A 17633-nucleotide genomic window follows, 5' to 3' on the forward strand; every position below is an offset into this window, starting at 1 on the left:
GCACTACTGATGAATATTAACTATTGAGTGACTGCCGCTGCCCGCAGTATGAGCGACAACTCGCCCCACTGCTGCAGCAACTCAATAGTTAAACGCAATAGTTGTGTAAAGTCACAAGGTGGCGCTGGACTTCATCCAAGTCATTTCAATGCAGCCAATAAACCTCAGACAACGCAGCGTCACGTCGCCACCTAGTGGCTGGTTTTACAGCAGCGCATTGTGGAATTGGGAGAACCAGAACCAATCGGACTGATGACAGACTATACAATACAGTATTGGTCCATAATATGAGAACATGGGAGGGGTCATCGGAGGTTCTGTCTTTTAGTCAAGGAGGGGCACAGGCTCAGTATAAGGTCACCTTCTTTAGTACAGGGGACTGATGGGTTTGTGGTGCTTGTGCCTGATAACAAAAAGTTACATATGTCGTCATACACAAGTTATAACAGATAGAACATATAGTATCTTCTATACACTATATACATAGAGAATGTATAGCCTCCTCTGAACGCCCACAAGGTCACTTATCTGCCCTCTTCAAGCCTTAGCAAGTAACCAATTCACCCCCCTGTGTATGTGTAATGTCCCGCTGGATGGGTCATTACCAAAGCCAATTCCAGTTAGTTTCCTGGTGGGCTGGAGGGAGTTTGGCCAGCAGCCCCATGCTACCTTTAGGCATCTTACGCCTTTATTTTTGGAGTTCCCCATGATAGTTGTCGTTTGCTGCCACCTACTGTTATAATGTAGCAAGGACACCTGCAGTACTATATGCCTGAAGGGTTAACGTGATGTTTGTGCTATGTTGCAACATTTGTAATCTTTCTTACAGAATCCTAGGCTAGTGATTGGTTGGTGTCCTGGAATTCCCCAGAACAAAAAAAAATGTAAAAATCTATAATTTCTCTGTCTGGATCTCTAGGACTTTCTCCGAGTTTTAGTCTGTAGACCGGACCAAGTGGTTCTCTACGTCTTTCTGTTGATTTCTTCAGAGTCATCTCTCTCTCCCATGAAGAGTGCGCCTCTCCGTGTGGTTATTCCACAGAAACTGCCAACTCACTGCCCAAGCAGCAGAACCAGTCTGGCTCCTACTAGACAGCACTCCGACCACTGGACTATGGCTGAGGTACCAACTAAATTCTGCATTCTGGATCTATACTACACTGGGACCTCCCCCTCTTCTTGCGTCCCCTCGCTGGGCCTGAGGGGTGTGGACGAGGCCTGGACCAAGCCACCCATGACATAACTCTGGTGCTAGGCCCCCCTACATGCAGCCACTCAGGTCCCAGGGAATCCAGAGGGCCCTGCACTGAGGGCAGGTCCCCGGGGGGCAACGTGTAAGCAATAAAGTAGGTTACCCGTCCTTCCTATACACAAGCACATTACACATCTGCCACCAGGTAACAAAGAATCACAAATTATCTGCCCCCATCAGAAGATCAACCAGTAACTTATCTACCAAGTCGTGGTCTCCTCAGCACAGAATATGTTCCCCCTCTATTTTACCTGCTTGGCCGCTTCCAGTTTCTCCAGTTCTGCCGTCACTCGTTTCCCATAATCCGGATGGACGTCAGTGAAGTTTTTCACCTAAAAATACGGATTACATAAGTCCAGCAGACGGATCGCCTGGTGCAGAACGTGTTCAGAATTTATAAGCCCCACCTTCACCACACCCCCCAGTGGTTAGAGGCCCCACCTTCACCACACCCCCCCAGTGGTTAGAGGCCCCACCTTCACCACACCCCCCCAGTGGTTAGAGGCCCCACCTTCACCACACCCCCCCAGTGGTTAGAGGCCCCCCCTTCACCACACCCCCCAGTGGTTAGAGGCCCCGCCTTCACCCCCCCCCCCCAGTGGTTAGAGGCCCCCCCTTCACCCTCCCCCCAGTGGTTAGAAGCCCCACCTTCACCGCACCCCCCTAATGGTTATAAACTCCCTCCAGACCAATCAAAGGCTCCTCTTCCCCTATGCTTTACCCTGTAGCAATGCTCACCGCTCTCTTCTGGACTATGGGTTGGGCTCCAGATAAACTTTCGGCAATGTTCTCGCACAGGTGCTGTCGCTCGTCTTCGGACAGAATCTCAAGGTAGAATTTTCTCACCTGGAAAGAAAACCAGAAGAACAAACCGATAGGAGGAAGTTAGAAGGAACAAGTCAAAGCCCAGGAACCTCCTCTACGACCCTCTGACAAGCTCCTCCTCTAAGAGCCTCTGACAAGCTCCTCCTCTAAGAGCCTCTGACAAGCTCCTCCTCTAAGAGCCCCCAGACCACCCACTGCCCTTGCCGTAGCCCCCCGTCTCTAAACACTATTCAGATACATGAAGATGCTGTATCACGGATCAGATACACAGACGGTGGGATACACTTACCTGAGACACGTTATCATCTGAATCCTCGTGTCTGGCCACGTCCCCGCATAAACACGTGGTGCTCTCTAGGAACTCCCGACTGTCCCGGAGACACCCGAAACTGTTTGGATAATAGTTTGGAGCATTTCCTTTTTGAAAAATGGAAACATTTATATAAAGTAGATGGTTATATATTTTCACCATGACATCATTGTCCTCACACTGCTGTGCTCTGAGCTCCTCACTTCTTTGATCAAAGCTGCCTGACAGACTATCCACTAGAAGCCTGGTACAGAATGGAGGAGTTGTCAAGCAGCTCAATGCGGAGATCTGTCAGAGATCAGCGAGCACAGCAGTGTGAGGACACACCCCCAGTGCACTTGGAGAAGATACAACCCTGGTATATAAATCCATATATCACAGTCCTGCTGCTACTAACAACATACACAAAGGTCTGATTACACATCTCTCCAGGGACAACAAATCACACTGGCTGCGCACAGCAGTGTGAGGACACACCCCCAGTGCACTTGGAGGAGCTACAATCCTGAAATACATTGCAATGATTACTACTCGGGCTCAGGCTCTAATATATTCCGACACTCTGAAACATCAGTAACATTGTACCTTGGTTGTCCCCCAGCGCCATGGCCCCGTCTCTCTCCATATTTGCCACTTTAGACTGTTTGGGGCGGTTTACCGGGAGCTGCTGATAATTCACTCCGATCCGGTAGCGCTGAGCGTCTGGGTAGGAGAACATGCGCGCCTACGAGGGAGGAAACATTGTCACTTATTATAGAAAATATAACATGTATCTAATTAGAGAGGGAAGGGAGGAGTTTAATATTACGTAATCCGCCAACCCCATCATAGTGCCCTCCCTAATAACTCCACCGCCCTATCACACATTACCGGCGCCATCGCCGTGGCCCCCCCATTACCGGCGCCATCGCCGTGACCCCCCCATTACCGGTGCCGTCGCTGTGCCCTCATTTCCGGCGCCATCGACGGGCCCCCATTACCAGCGCCATCGCCGGGCCCCCCATTACCAGCGCCATCGCCGGGCCCCCCATTACCAGCGCCATCACCGGGCCCCCCATTACCAGCGCCATCACCGGGCCCCCCATTACCAGCGCCATCACCGGGCCCCCCATTACCAGCGCCATCACCGGGCCCCCCATTACCAGCGCCATCACCGGGCCCCCCATTACCAGCGCCATCACCGGGCCCCCCATTACCAGCGCCATCACCGGGCCCCCCATTACCAGCGCCATCACCGGGCCCCCCATTACCAGCGCCATTATGTGGCCCCATTCATAACCGAACCAATGGCCCGGACGGTTTAGTAGAGATCAGAACCTCCCATGGTGGATGTGGAGGATGTGGGGGGCCCTCCATGAGCCTGTAACATGTATGTAGTAAGTTCTTACGTGTAGGACCTTGTCAGGACTGGGCTCTATCCCCGGCACCAGCTTATCGGGGGAGAAGGCGATCTGCTCCACCTCTGCAAAGTAATTGACCGGATTCCTGTTTAACGTAAACGTCCCGATTTCTATCAGAGGGAACTCGCTGTGGTACCAGACCTGGAAGTCATAGAAGAGTCACTATATTCTTTACAGCACTTTGTGTAGACAGCTCCTATGCAGGTTTATATTACCACGGTAACAGACTACAAACAAACCCTGTGTAGTCTGACTGCAGCATCAGACTACAGAGTTTGTTTGTAGTCGGTTACCATAGTAACGCACAAATTTACAATGGAGTTTCTGTACAAAATGATTCCTGGAACACGCACGGCTCATTCAAAGATCTCTAGGGTCCATACCCATGTCCATAGAAGGACGGGAAGATGTAAGAGGAAGTCAGGAGTCACCGATTCCCTTAAATTCATGGGTAGGCCCCCAGTCCTAGCCGAGCGTCCACCATGTCCCACCATCAATCTCATCCTTGGTCCGATACTTCTTACCTTTGTGATATCAAAAGGATTGAATGGAAGGTTCTTGGCTTGTTCCAAGGTCATGACCTGGATGTACAATGTCCAGGATGGGAAGTCTCCCCGGTCAATGGCATCGGAAAGATCTTTGAATGCGTAGTCAGGAGTTGTTCCAGCCAGAGCCTTGGCGGCTGCTTTAGACAGGTTTTTCACCCCTTGGTTGGACTGGAGTGAGGAGAAGACAACATTGAGATTAAAATATTAGGTGAAAGACATGTGACTGGTCATGAAGATCAGTGGAGACCCAACAATTGGCTATTGAAGAAAATACCCCCGCCTTGGGATGAGTGCTAGAGCCTCTCCATCACTTACCAAGCACAGCGCCGTACCCTGTATAGTGGCCATGCTTGGTATCACATCTTACTAGAATGAGACCAAGGTTATGTGACCAATGAACACAATATGGTGGGTTCTAGTTGTAGGACCTTCAAAACCTCAAAAAAAAAAAAAAAATGATAGACTGAGTCCTCCAGGTTACAGAAACCTGAAGGCATCTGAGGACCTTAGGGGGTCTCTAGGATATTTTGAAGTCATAGTGTGGGCTCATATGATGATACATACCAGGTAGTGGAATTTGGCGTACACAGCCTCCCCTTTGGCGTTGACCAGTCTGAAGGCATGGTTGGAAAATCCATGCATAAATCGAAATCCATCAGGTATCCCCCTATCCGTAAATAAGTGGGTGACCTGCATGTGAACAGGATGAGGAATAAGCTTTCTGGTATCAGTGGACACTGGTCATGAAAGAAGAGGCAAAGTTTTGATACAGTCAAATAAAACCTGCATTTGTTCCAAACCAGAACACTGATAAAACTTCTGCTTTTATAGAGGTGGTCACACTTGCTGATCATCAAGTATTCAGAAAAATTGGTTCGATTTGCATTGCATGTTCATAGTAGGTTATTCAGGATTACGAGGAGGAGATTGCTTCCATCATGACTCCTAGAGCTACTACTGGGTTATGGTAATAGGTGACCGATTACATCACAAACTCAAGATAAGCAACGTACAAGATAAGCTTGAGAAACGTAATGCTTGGTACCTCATGTAGTGTTTCAGGACGCAGGCTCAGAAAATCCCATAGCATGTTTGGGTCTTTACGGTGAGTCTGTGGGTTTCTTTTCTGGGCATGGGAAAGTGATGGGAACTACGAGGGAGAAGATTGAGAGAATGTAAAAAACCACACACACAACATAGAAGAACCTCAGTGATGAGCTATTAGATTATGATACAATATGAAGAGTCCATGAAAAGATATTATGCTACAGTCTACCCCAACATCCAGCCATGGTATTACCTTGAATGAAAAATTGTAACGGAACAATGTCCTGTGACCAATCATAGACCATGACCTCCAGTGTGGAAGTCTCCAGCCTACAACCAACCATGGACCATGACCTCCAGTGTGGAAGTCTCTAGCCTACAACCAACCATGGACCATGACCTCCAGTGTGGAAGTCTCCAGCTTACAACCAACCATGGATAATGACCTCCAGTATGGAAGTCTCCAGCTTACAACCAACCATGGATAATGACCTCCAGTATGGAAGTCTCCAGCTTACAACCAACCATGGATAATGACCTCCAGAATGGAAGTCTCCAGGTTACAACCAACCATGGATAATGACCTCCAGAATGGAAGTCTCCAGCTTACAACCAACCATGGACAATGACCTCCAGTGTGGAAGTCTCCAGCTTACAACCAACCATGGACCATGATCTCCAGTATGGAAGTCTCCAGCTTACAACCAACCATGGACCGTGATCTCCAGTATGGAAGTGTCCAGCTTACAACCAACCATGGACCGTGATCTCCAGTATGGAAGTGTCCAGCTTACAACCAACCATGGATCGTGATCTCCAGTGTGGAAGTGTCCAGCCCCCAACCAACCATGGACCATGATCTCCAGTGTGGAAGCCTCCAGCTTACAACCAACCATGGACAATGACCTCCAGTGTGGAAGTCTCCAGCCTACAACCAACCATGGATAATGACCTCCAGTATGGAAGTCTCCAGCCTACAACCAACCATGGACCGTGATCTTCACTTTGGAAGTTTTAAACTTCCAACCATGGTACAAGATCTCCATTGTGGAAGTCTCCAGCTGCCAACCAACCACGGACCATGATCTCAGGTCTGGAGATTATTTGTTGCAGGAGAGTGACTTCCAAACTCAGGGTTTCTATTCTACAACCAACCATGATCTTCAGCCTTCATGAATCCAAAGATCATTATATATTGTAGCCTCCAGTAAATTGTGGACCATGATTTCCTGTCTTGAAGACTTTACATATTATATATGATTTTACATTATTGTATAAATGGATGGACCAAGAGAGATTGAAAACAAGCGTTTTCAAGTTTATTCCCATAGTTCCACACACATATGCAAGTCCATGGACCTCTTACAGGACTATGTGGTCAACTATATGTAGCCTATCAAGGTTATGCCAACATAATGTTGTCCATGACTATCAAAGATCTGCACATCACATTCAGCAATACACAATTTTGCAGGCCAAAAAAAGTTTTGGGTGACGGGCAAGTGGGGGCCAAGTAGTCTTTGAAAGTCTTCGGGAACCCAGATGAAGAGAATCTGGATGGGGTGGATACTCACCAGAATGGGGTCTCTTACGAAGAATATTGGTGTGTTGTTCCCAACAATATCCCAGTTTCCATGTTCGGTGTAGAACTTAACGGCAAATCCTCGAGGATCTCTCACCAGATCGGACGTCCCGGATTCTCCAGCTGCAGGAAAAAAAATCATGGAAATTGGTCAAACACAATAAAGACTCCTTATATATATATATTAAATTATGTCTCGTTGATCTTTCTGTCACATCTGTCGGGACAGTCCATTTTTAGAGACAATGGTGGGAAATTTGGTTTGGTGTACAGATTAATAGGAATGCGAGGAGCAAGGGTTTGCATTAGTCGTGGTGAGGACCCTCAGGGGCCGGATTGTACATGGTCTGTAGGACATCTCTACCAGGGCCCCTGCTTACTTGTAGTGGAGAAGCGGACGGCTACTGGGGTCTTCTTCCCAATATACTCAAACACTTTGGCTGTGCAGTAATTGGTGACGTCATTAGTGACTTTAAAATATCCAAAAGCCCCTGAAATTAAAAAAAAAAGGGAAGAATGTTAATAGCAAAGGGGTTCATCTTCATCTACTTATAACCCAACTCCTCTTCAGTCTTGCCCACAGAACGCCATAGAAAACAAGAGAGGAACGATAAGAAATGGAATATTATCTCTGGTTACTCTTTACAGCATGCCATAAAGTACATTCCAAGTGGGTGGAGCTACAATACTGACCGTTACCAAGAAAAGTTACCTACCAGCCCCTCGAGCATGCACCACCCTCTCTGGAATTCTCTCCCGGACAAAGTGCGCCATTTCTTCAATAAATATCCCATCCTGGAGCAGCATGGGCCCCCGGGGGCCGACTGTTAGAGAACTGGTTTTATTTCCAATGGGAAGGCCGGTCCCTGTGGTCAGAAGCTCCGGCTGTAGAGAGGGAATAGAACACAGGAGTTAATGTTAAAATTTCCACATTTTACAGGAAACTATGGGAGCGGGCCACTACTGTGGGGGGGGGGGGGGGGGAAATCAGTGGGGGTCCTATAGCTGCAGCACCTGATGCAGCTGTGTTGTGGGTATGCTCTCAGACCTATGGAGAAAAAGAGGGGAGAAGGTGGACTGTGTCCATGACTTAATGACCACTCTGGAAGAGTGTAGTGGTCATGCTCTGTGACCCGTACAAAGGTTATTGTGCAGGGACGAAGAGGAGGACAATGGAGTTGATCACATATAAAGTTGTGGGTATGCTCCCAAACCTATGAAGAAAGAGATGAGAGATGGTGAACTGTGTCCATGACTTAATGACCACTCTGGGAGAGTGTAGTGGTCATGCTCTGTAATGTGTGCAGGGAGGTGAAGGCAGTGAGACATGATCTCACCCGTTGACCGAAGAAAACTTGTGGGCGTGCTCTTTGTCCTGTGCAGACAAGGTGGGGTGAGCCATTATAACACATAGACGTCTATGGTAGAGTGTAGTGGGCATGCTGTATGACCTGTTGAGGGATCATTGTGCAGCCAGGGAGAGAAGATGAGCTGTGAACATCGATTGGTAAGGGTAAATCCAGTGTAATCCATCAATAATGAGGACATGACTGCTGAGAAGTGATCTCTACAGAGCAGGAAGTGTAAGGTTGCAGTGAATACTACAGGATACAGTAGTGACATTGCTGTGGGACCGTCTACACTGGGACGCACGTTATAAATGTATCTCCATTAGAATCTTTTCTCTCATATCTTCTCCGACCTCCAAGTTCTTCTAGAAAGCCGGGGGCGAGGCAGTGATGGCACCGAGATTGCAATGGTGCGTAAATCTTTCATATTATTTACGGGGATGGGTGACATATCCCTTTTAATGTGTCTAAAGTTGAATAATTGATCAGAGACAATGAATTCGTTCCTCATCGGAATTCTATTTTTAAAAAAAACCACCAACAAAAACTTTCAAACTTTTCAAGAATCTAAATTTGGATCCTAGAGTTTATGATCCATATGGAGAAGCCTCGGAGTTGGAGCTTACAGTGCCGGATGCCATAAGGAACCACAATCGTTTCCACCAGTAGTCAAAAGGCGTTTGTGTCCATCACGTAAAGGATCCTGATCAAAGGTCAATGTGGATGTGACGGATAACAAACTGGAATTGATCAACGAAGACGTTTACATCTTGGGGCTAAGACTCCAACGTTCATATTGGTTTCGGCAGAATAATGAGGTGCATCAGCTACAAGGCATGAGATACAGGAGATTACAGTCTATAGATACCGAATGTCTCCAAAAACAGAAGGCAGACTGGAAAAATATTTTTAGAGGCTGATGCAATGTGGACATTATGGAGAAGTCCCGGTCTCTAATAATAGAGCCCAATCACAGCAGATCTAGGTGTTCTTTCTGCACCACCCATACACAGGAGATCGACAGGGAACAGCATTTTTGGGTCACCATAAAATATCTATGAGGACAGACAGATGCAGGGATGAATCAGCCAGGCTTAGCATCCAAAACAGAGTGGTGGCCAAGCATGAAGGTAGCTCTAAGAGTCCGAGGCTCCCCAGTAGACTTCATCAAAAATGGTGGACACAAACCGGTCACAAAGGGGCTTCATCCAAGGGGATGGCCACATTTTTACTCCAAGTCCTTCACCAATTTTTATCCAACCGTTTGTAAATGGTCGGATTAAGGCAAAGAGTAGAGGTGACAGATCTAATGTCCTCAAGAACTTAGATTGAGGTCCTGCAATAGTGAACAACTACAGATCCTTTCATTAGGACAGGTCATCCATATCAGATTGGTTGGGTCCAGATATCAGCTTCCCATTGATCATGTGTTTGAATGGACCATCAAAACGTTCTTCATGGTTTGCAAAGGTCCACACTGTCCCATAGACTAGACGCCGCAGCCACTCGTAACAATTGGTCCACTCAGATCGAAAATTATCAACTAAGGCCATCAACATTATTTCAGTGCTATCCAAGTACATAAATACATACACTCATGGGTAGAACCACCACTGTCTCAGAAGACCCAATAGTCCACAACGAGCAGCCAAAACAGATTTTACACTAGTGGGTTCCCATAGAGAAATAGGCTAGAGAAGACCTCTCCTGACCAAGACCACATAAGACCATCACATTAATGACCCTAAAAACTATGAAAAATCCGACCAGAAGGGTGGTCATCTCCAAGAAGAGTTTCAAAGTGAACAGGACTTCCATAATGTCCTACTGGAAGATCAAGCAAGTCTAGATCAGGGATGTTCATCTCAGGGGGTGCTGGAGTGGAGTCCCTGCTCCTTTGATGCATAAAATGCACCTTTAAGAGATGGAATTAGAGGAAGGTCATTACCTGAGTGCATTGGGCTTCTTGTTCAGTCTTGGTTTGATAGTGAGGACTATACAGACATCTGCCCGCCATGATGACAAGTGTGTTCTTTAGAGCGATGAAGCTATGTGATATATATAGAACAGGTGACACCCGCACCGCCCTCCTGCTCAGGTATGTAAAACACAGCAGCTTATAAACATCCCAATTATACAATGTGACACTATAAAGGAAGGAGCATGTCTGAGCGATGGCCTCCCAGACCTACATTACATGACAATAGTGCATCGGCACTAGGAGGCACATAGGGCAACGTTCACACACGCCAGATTATATGCTCCACAATAACACTCCAGATGTTATATACAGTCCTAAAGTTTATTAATGAGTTCTGATTCGGTGTCTTCCCATTTCTCCAGGCAGTTATGGATCAGGGCACCTGGTGCCACAACCACAGGGGGGAACGTCAATGAAGTTGTAAAGATCTCCAAAGCTTGGATATTTTTCTTTGGGTGACTCCATTACTGGACAACCTACCTAACCATTGGCTCCCACCAGCTTCTCCAGGAATGGTCATGTTGCTGCTCTGGAGGTCTCATTCTAGGGCCCGTTGTCAACGATCTAGGTTGACGGGGGGTGACAGTAGCCACTGGTTATCCGTTCTTTGTAGCTCCTGCCCATCGCTTAGGATAGTCTAATCCATGATCGTCCACTTAACATCCCACTCCTTACCGATCTACCATTCATGGAGAACTGACTCTCATAACTGCCATAACCACTACCAATCCGTGGCTTCAGTGGTGTCATGCCGTATACACTGCTGAGTTCAAGTGGCACAGGATTATGGTAGGCAGCGTCAGACTGGGTTTCCTAGGGTCTACCAGATGTGATTGTGGTGGGTCACCATCTAACAATCCCTAGTAGCCTCCAAATTGGGTTTTCTTCTATACCTCTGGGGTTATATTGGGATGGAGCTTGGGTGCACCGGAGGATCCTCTGATGGGCCAGTCCCATCCTGGCTGTAGGTGAGTAGACCAGATCTAGCGAAGACCACCAGGGGCTTGGTTACACCACTTAGATGATTTTGGTTCACATTCCAGCAGATACTTTGATGAGCCAATAGATCCTATAATTGTAGTAATTGTGCCATAAGGAAGTGGGATTTCTACAGTATTCTGCTCTATATAAAGAGAACAATAGAAATTGACAGATATCATACAAGCAAACAAAGCACAAGGTGGAGATGATGTGTCAGTGTCCGCATTGCACAAGGCGTTGCTGTACGGTCTGTATTTTCCTCCTCTCGGGGGTTTTTTCAATTGAGGAAGTCAAAAATGGCAAATGCCCAAATGGTGGAGTCTGATGGAGAGGTGACGCCTAGCAAGTGTCACCCCAGACGTGGGCACAAGGGTGGAGTGACAGGAACCAACCAGATGACCGATAGTTGGAGTAAATTTTGCGGATGCCAAGACTGGCGCTTTGGTGGAGCAGGTATGGGTCAATGAAGGCATCAGCTGGAAAGCAAATTCTGCTAGGTATGCCAGGGAGCAGTGGTGGGCACCTTTGAGCGGGCATAGTAGGCAGCGTGTATAGTAGGGAACAGGGACTGGCACCCAGAAATAGTACTGAAGGGCTGGAGAGGGGCATCGGCTGTAGGCACTGATGCCACAAGGCACAGTAGGCAGCAGTGGCCAGTACTCTTTGGGTCTTTATGGACCAGCAAGGCTCCGCAGCTTTACCATAGACACAGCTGGAGCAGAGTATGGCGGGCGTTATGGCTGCAATCCTGGGCACAGTCATACAGACACAGATTTAAGGAGGTTGTGTCACTTTAATGCTGGCACAGCGGAGGTGTCACTCAGCACTATGTTATCCTACAGGAGGTGGTGGTGGCACTGCCTGATCTGCCCAAATACCAATTGAAATAAATTACAGGGTGCAGCGCACGTCCCGGGATGGATCTGCACACCTCACCCTGTGCTCTGGTATCTGCATCTCATTATTAGAAAACTTATCAAAGCTGCATTCCAAAAGCACACATTCCTCCATAGATACAGCACCAGAGACAAGCATTACTCCATAGATACAGCACCAGAGACAAGCACTACTTCATAGATACAGCACCAGAGACAAGCATTACTGTATACAGCTCCAGAACCAAGCATTACTGTATACAGCTCCAGAACCAAGCACTACTCCATAGATACAGCACCAGAGACAAGCATTACTCTATACCACTAGGTGTACCCCCGGCCCCTCATATGTATGGCTATTAGCCAGGGGCGTAAATATATCAGATTGGCAATTTGGCCACTAACCCAGCAATATGTCCGGTCAGCCATCCGAACCCAGAACATTGAGTGTGCTCATCTCTAATTACTAGATAACAACAAGACCACTACATAATTACAGCACCAGAACCAACAGTTACTTCATACAGTGGCAGAACCAAGCATCACTATATAGATACATCACCAGGACCCAAGTATTACACAGATACAGTACTAGAACACAGCATTACTACATAGATAAAGGATTGGAACCAAGCTTACTACTTAGATACAGGAACAGAACCATAAACTACTAAATCAAAATAGCACCAAAACCAAGCATTTCTACACACAGTACCACAACAAAACATTATTATCTCTCCGTTATATGTTATTTCTGTGTAGCCTCTAGTTCTGGTTCCCGATAACTTATGCCGAAAAACTGATGAAATAAATTAGGTGTGAACGGACCCCCACACGTCAGTATGTTTAACCCATTCAATGACTCCATTTATTCCCTTGGAATGAATAAAGGGATAGCTGTGTACATAGACCTGTGATCTCTTCTGGGTAAGATTAGTCATGTCTCAGTCCTTTGCTTCAGAGACATAATTAGTAACGTCTCACTATATTTGGGGGAAGCTCATCGATGCTCCATTACATAATCGCTACAATTATATAAGTGACACCATCATTACCAGGTTACATATGATGCTACTCAGACTCCTCTAGTCAAACCTCCTGAGAACGGAAGGATCAGACATGTTCAATCAAACAGATCAACAGTGAATGAATGGTGGGTGATCTGCAGTGTCCTGATGTGACCACTATACAGAGAACGGCGCTGTCCTGCAGAGAAGCTCTGATCCATGAGGGTGCTGGTTGTCGGATCCCCACCAATCGGAGATTTGCGGATCTATTCCATGTATAGGTTAAAAATCTTTTGAGGCTAGACCACCCCTTTAAGAAGTTCCCACTCTTGAATGTAAATATTTAACCCCCAGCAGGGCAGGCCTGAATGTCTTCCCTGGGAGATTACATCCAGCCGGTATCCCAATTCCCAAGTGATAAGCGGCTCCAGGAATGTGCACGGACACATACCTGTAGGTGGCGTCACACCTGGGGTAATGGCTCGGTGCTGGTTCACACCACGTCATCTGATCGCAGGATAAGAAAATAATTATATCGCTCTTAGCCTGCAGGGCCCTCGCTCATCCAGTTTCTCCACTTATTATAATCTCTATTTTTATGAAGTAATTAATGAATGCAGAGAAACAACAACATAATGGGACAGATTTACTTGGTCCAGTCGCGATCCCGCGGCGCGTTGTCCGACGTGGATTCGGGTCCGGCGCGATTCACTAACATCGTGCGTCCGAGTTCCTTCCTATGTCGCTTCTGCGCCGAGGTCCGCCGGAGTTCACCTTCTTCTTCCTGGTTCATGTGAGTGCTTGATCTTGCGACACAAAACTTTTAAATTCTGCGAAATTCTGTCCGAATCCATCGGGTTGTTGGATGGCACGCCCCCCCCATTTCTCTTTTTAAAAGAGATTTGAGGTTTTAGATTCTAAGGATAGGTGATCAGTTTGTATAGTGAATGGACCAGAAGATGTCACACAAATTATCTCCTGACAATAACATTAGGAAGGTGAGGAGAGAAGCGGCCGCCTGACTCCTCCAACATCGCTAATCTCAAAAATACTAAATCTCGTGTAAAAACGTCCACATTTGTGGTGTAGGGTCTGGGAATGAGATGAGATAATAGTCTGAGATACTGGTTGGGTGAGATGTATGAAGTATGTGGCGCTCTACAAAGGACTGGTATGTTCTATTGGGGCTGTGGATTAAACACGTCCATCAACCTCTGTGTTATATGGGGTGAGCAGATTACAAATCCTCGTAAAAGAAGCCTATAAAACCTAGAAGGCAATGCTACGCCTGCCCTGAACGTCATAGACTTTATGTTTTATCAAACCTACAATAGAGATATTTGTGTGTATTATTTAGGATCACGTTGGGTCACATCAAGGCGGGTCCAGGTATCAGTAGGCCCCTGGGCGACAGCCCCCTGTTCCCCAAAATATTCCCTAGTTTATCTACAAAGAGCCCCCTCAGGCCCTTTTTATTTTAATTACATAGGCTCCCAGGGACAGATTTAACCACAGGGGCAGCTTTGGGCCTCGGCACTTGCCCAGGTATGTCCGGTGCTGGCGCAGGCCGTGGGTCACATGATCATTAAAGGGGACCTGTCACCCATAAAATAAAAAAAATGCACTAGGAGCTGCTTACTAAAGTACGGTGCTGCAGTTTTGAAGGGTTCAGATAAAGCTAGCAGTTCATCACTGCTAAAAATGGGGGAGCGCTAGGACCAAGTGCGTTTTTTATGGGCGACAGGTCCACTTTAAGTCCTCGATATTTTATGGGATCGTTGGGGTCTGTCCTATAGGGTCATCAATCACTACTGCTGCAAGGTTATAGCTTGGATGTGATGTGTCCTGTCAGGGCCGGCGTCAGCACTGGACATACCCGGGCAAGTGCTGGGGCCCAGGGCTGCTGGGGGGCCCACATAAGGCTGTACATAAGGAATCCATGTGGGTGAGGGGGTCTGTATCTAATGAATCCAACGGGGCTTCATAGAAAATAACCATGTGGGGGCTTGTACATAAAATTACCCTAGTGGGCTGTTTGGTATAATAAACTATGGAATAATTTAGGGAACAGAAGAGTCTGAGTTTCTGAGTTTTTGATGCCGCCGTTTGAGTTCACTGCAAAGGGGCCCACTGAGGCTCGGTTGCCCAGGGGCCTACTGGAACCTGGAGCCGGCCCTGTGTCCTGTTCACACGGCAAATATCTTAATCTCCCTTAGATGAACAATTGACGGCCCCCGGCTCATATGCAGCAATTACTCTGAAGCCTATAAACAAACATGATCTTATTACTCCATGATTCCCTCAATTATGAAATTACCGGTTTATGATTATAATCTCAGGATTATGTAACACCAAGGCATTTCTGTAATCTCCTCTCTACGAAAAAATCTCAGACTTTTGCAGGAGAATAATGACTAATCTGTAATAATGTATATTACGAAACACTACAGTACACCTAACGAGAGCCACCGTGATATAATTAGTGCACTGTGCATATATTATCTTATGCCCCTCCCATTTATATAGGGCACACCCTAGTGATTTATGGCGCCTGTGACCTTATTCATCATCCTCCAATTCTTTTTTTGTCATCTCCCCACCTGAAGAAAAAGAAAACAAAACTAAGCGGTCAATAAAAACTTAAAGGGAACCTACAACCCCAATTCTACCTATAAAGGTAGAAGGGGTGGTAGGTGGATGAATGGGACGTGAGGATAGCCCTTTTTGGGCTAATCCTCACGTCCCGGCTATCTTTTAGAAAAGTTTATTGCGGGCATATGCAAATTTATTTATGCGGCTACTGGGGCGTGGAGTAGCCGGACATGAGGCTACTAGTCGCGGCTACTCCACGCCCCAGTAGCCACATTACTCCGCCTACCATTTAATCTTCGACGCGCAGCTCCTCGTAGCTGCGCGCCCTCGTCCGAGTCCCCCGGCATCTGCGGCCTACTGCGCATGCGCAGTAGCTCCGGCCCTGGAGCCGCGGCTGCGCAGACAAAGGCCTGGGTTCTGCGCATGCGCAGAACGCAGGGGACTCAGACGAGGGCGCGCAGCTATGAGGAGCTGCGCGCTGAAGATTAAATAGTAGGCGGAGTAATGTGGCTACTGGGGCGTGGAGTAGCCGCGACTAGTAGCCTCATGTCCGGCTACTCCACGCCCCAGTAGCCGCATAAATAAATTTGCATATGCCCGCAATAAACTTTTCTAAAAGATAGCCGGGACGTGAGGATTAGCCCAAAAAGGGCTATCCTCACGTCCCATTCATCCACCTACCACCCCTTCTACCTTTATAGGTAGAATCGGGGTGGTAGGTTCCCTTTAAGAATGTCCTGTAAAAAACAAGCCCTTACACGGCTACATAGAAAGGAGGATTAAAAAAAACTAACAAGGGAATCGGCTTATGGCACATAAAGGAATTTTTGTTCTACATTCTTCAGGCTCGATTAGGTTTGTCTCTTTATTGCAAGATGTTTTAATATTTCAACTCATAAGGGCACATTTATCTACCCATCCCGCTGACGCCGCCGATCCAGAATGTCTGACGAGGATTCGGAGCTGCCGCGATTCACTTACAGCATGCGCCCGATTTCTTGAATGTGTCGCTACCCCCGCCGGAGTTCACCTTCTTCTTCCTGATGCATGTGAGTGCTTGATCTTGCGACACAATTTGCATTTTAAATTCCGTGGTTTGTCCGAATGAGTCGAGTTGTCCGACGGCCACGTCCCCGATTTGTGTTGCAAGCAAGCCGCTGCCGATACGCCAAAATCCGACTGCGTACACCAAAAACCCAGGGCAAAACGGAAATATTCAGGAAACCGGACAGAAATGCGTCCGACGGGCCCTTAGTAAATGTGCCCCATTGCCTCTTTTAGGACATATCCCATTATTACACGTGCTCATGGCTGCTTTTCAGGTCCTACGCAATTCTACCCGAGGGCCCCATAAGCACAGGCGAATGCTCGCGCTATGTGGCCCGAAACTCTCCGTAAAGCATCTGACGCCTTTGTGACCGCCATGGCAAAACGGATTTGTGTTTTGCTTCTTATTAAATGATAAATTGTAATTTTTATTTTTACACAGAATAATGTCGCTCCGTAAAGTCGCAAACGCCACAATCGACTTCGTGCCAAAAACAGCAGCAGTAACGGTCTATATGATGACATGGGTAAAGGTTTTACATGGAAAACTGTACAACGTTTTTAATGTCACACAATTTACCAAGAAAACCCACAATTTTAGTCAAAATTCTGTTTCCTGTTAGATAAGCGCAATATTAGTGTTATCTCTATGGCAACAAGTGGAGAGCGCGCTCCCGGACTACAAGTCCCGGCATGCTTAGCGTGGCGCATGCCTTGCGCGTCACTGAAAGAGGCGTGGCTAGTGATCAGTCCCTCGCCGCTTGCCGTAGATTTCCGTCCTCCGGTGTAGAAAGCCGCGGAGCCGGGTTTGAGGTAATTACGACAGCTGTTCCGGTG

General features: G+C 47.2%; 2 protein-coding genes across 3 annotated transcripts in view; one reads left to right on the forward strand and one right to left on the reverse strand.

The window, feature by feature from the left end:
- The window catches only part of LOC140071393 (catalase-like), a 17899-nt gene continuing 266 nt past the window's right edge, over positions 1–17633 (reverse strand). Inside the window, exons 1-13 of one of the 2 annotated variants that reach the window (XM_072119074.1) lie at positions 10262–10412; positions 7681–7849; positions 7345–7455; positions 6957–7087; positions 5381–5485; positions 4900–5025; positions 4312–4503; positions 3776–3928; positions 2973–3111; positions 2367–2494; positions 1991–2098; positions 1504–1584; positions 1–403 (exon numbers count right to left, since the gene is read on the reverse strand). In XM_072119074.1, the coding sequence (XP_071975175.1) occupies positions 347–403; positions 1504–1584; positions 1991–2098; positions 2367–2494; positions 2973–3111; positions 3776–3928; positions 4312–4503; positions 4900–5025; positions 5381–5485; positions 6957–7087; positions 7345–7455; positions 7681–7849; positions 10262–10330 (1569 nt within the window). In that variant the 5' untranslated portion in view covers positions 10331–10412 and the 3' untranslated portion in view covers positions 1–346. Of the gene's footprint in view, positions 404–1503; positions 1585–1990; positions 2099–2366; positions 2495–2972; positions 3112–3775; positions 3929–4311; positions 4504–4899; positions 5026–5380; positions 5486–6956; positions 7088–7344; positions 7456–7680; positions 7850–10261; positions 10413–17633 lie in introns of those variants that run through there. The other variant, XM_072119072.1, reaches the window with a different exon arrangement.
- The window catches only part of TFIP11 (tuftelin interacting protein 11), an 11778-nt gene continuing 11609 nt past the window's right edge, over positions 17465–17633 (forward strand). Inside the window, exon 1 of the mRNA XM_072119069.1 lies at positions 17465–17609. Within this exon, the coding sequence (XP_071975170.1) occupies positions 17490–17609 (120 nt within the window). The 5' untranslated portion in view covers positions 17465–17489. The remainder of the gene's footprint in view (positions 17610–17633) is intronic.

Source organism: Engystomops pustulosus, chromosome 7 (genome assembly GCF_040894005.1).
Source record: "Engystomops pustulosus chromosome 7, aEngPut4.maternal, whole genome shotgun sequence".
Lineage (NCBI taxonomy): Eukaryota > Metazoa > Chordata > Amphibia > Anura > Leptodactylidae > Engystomops > Engystomops pustulosus.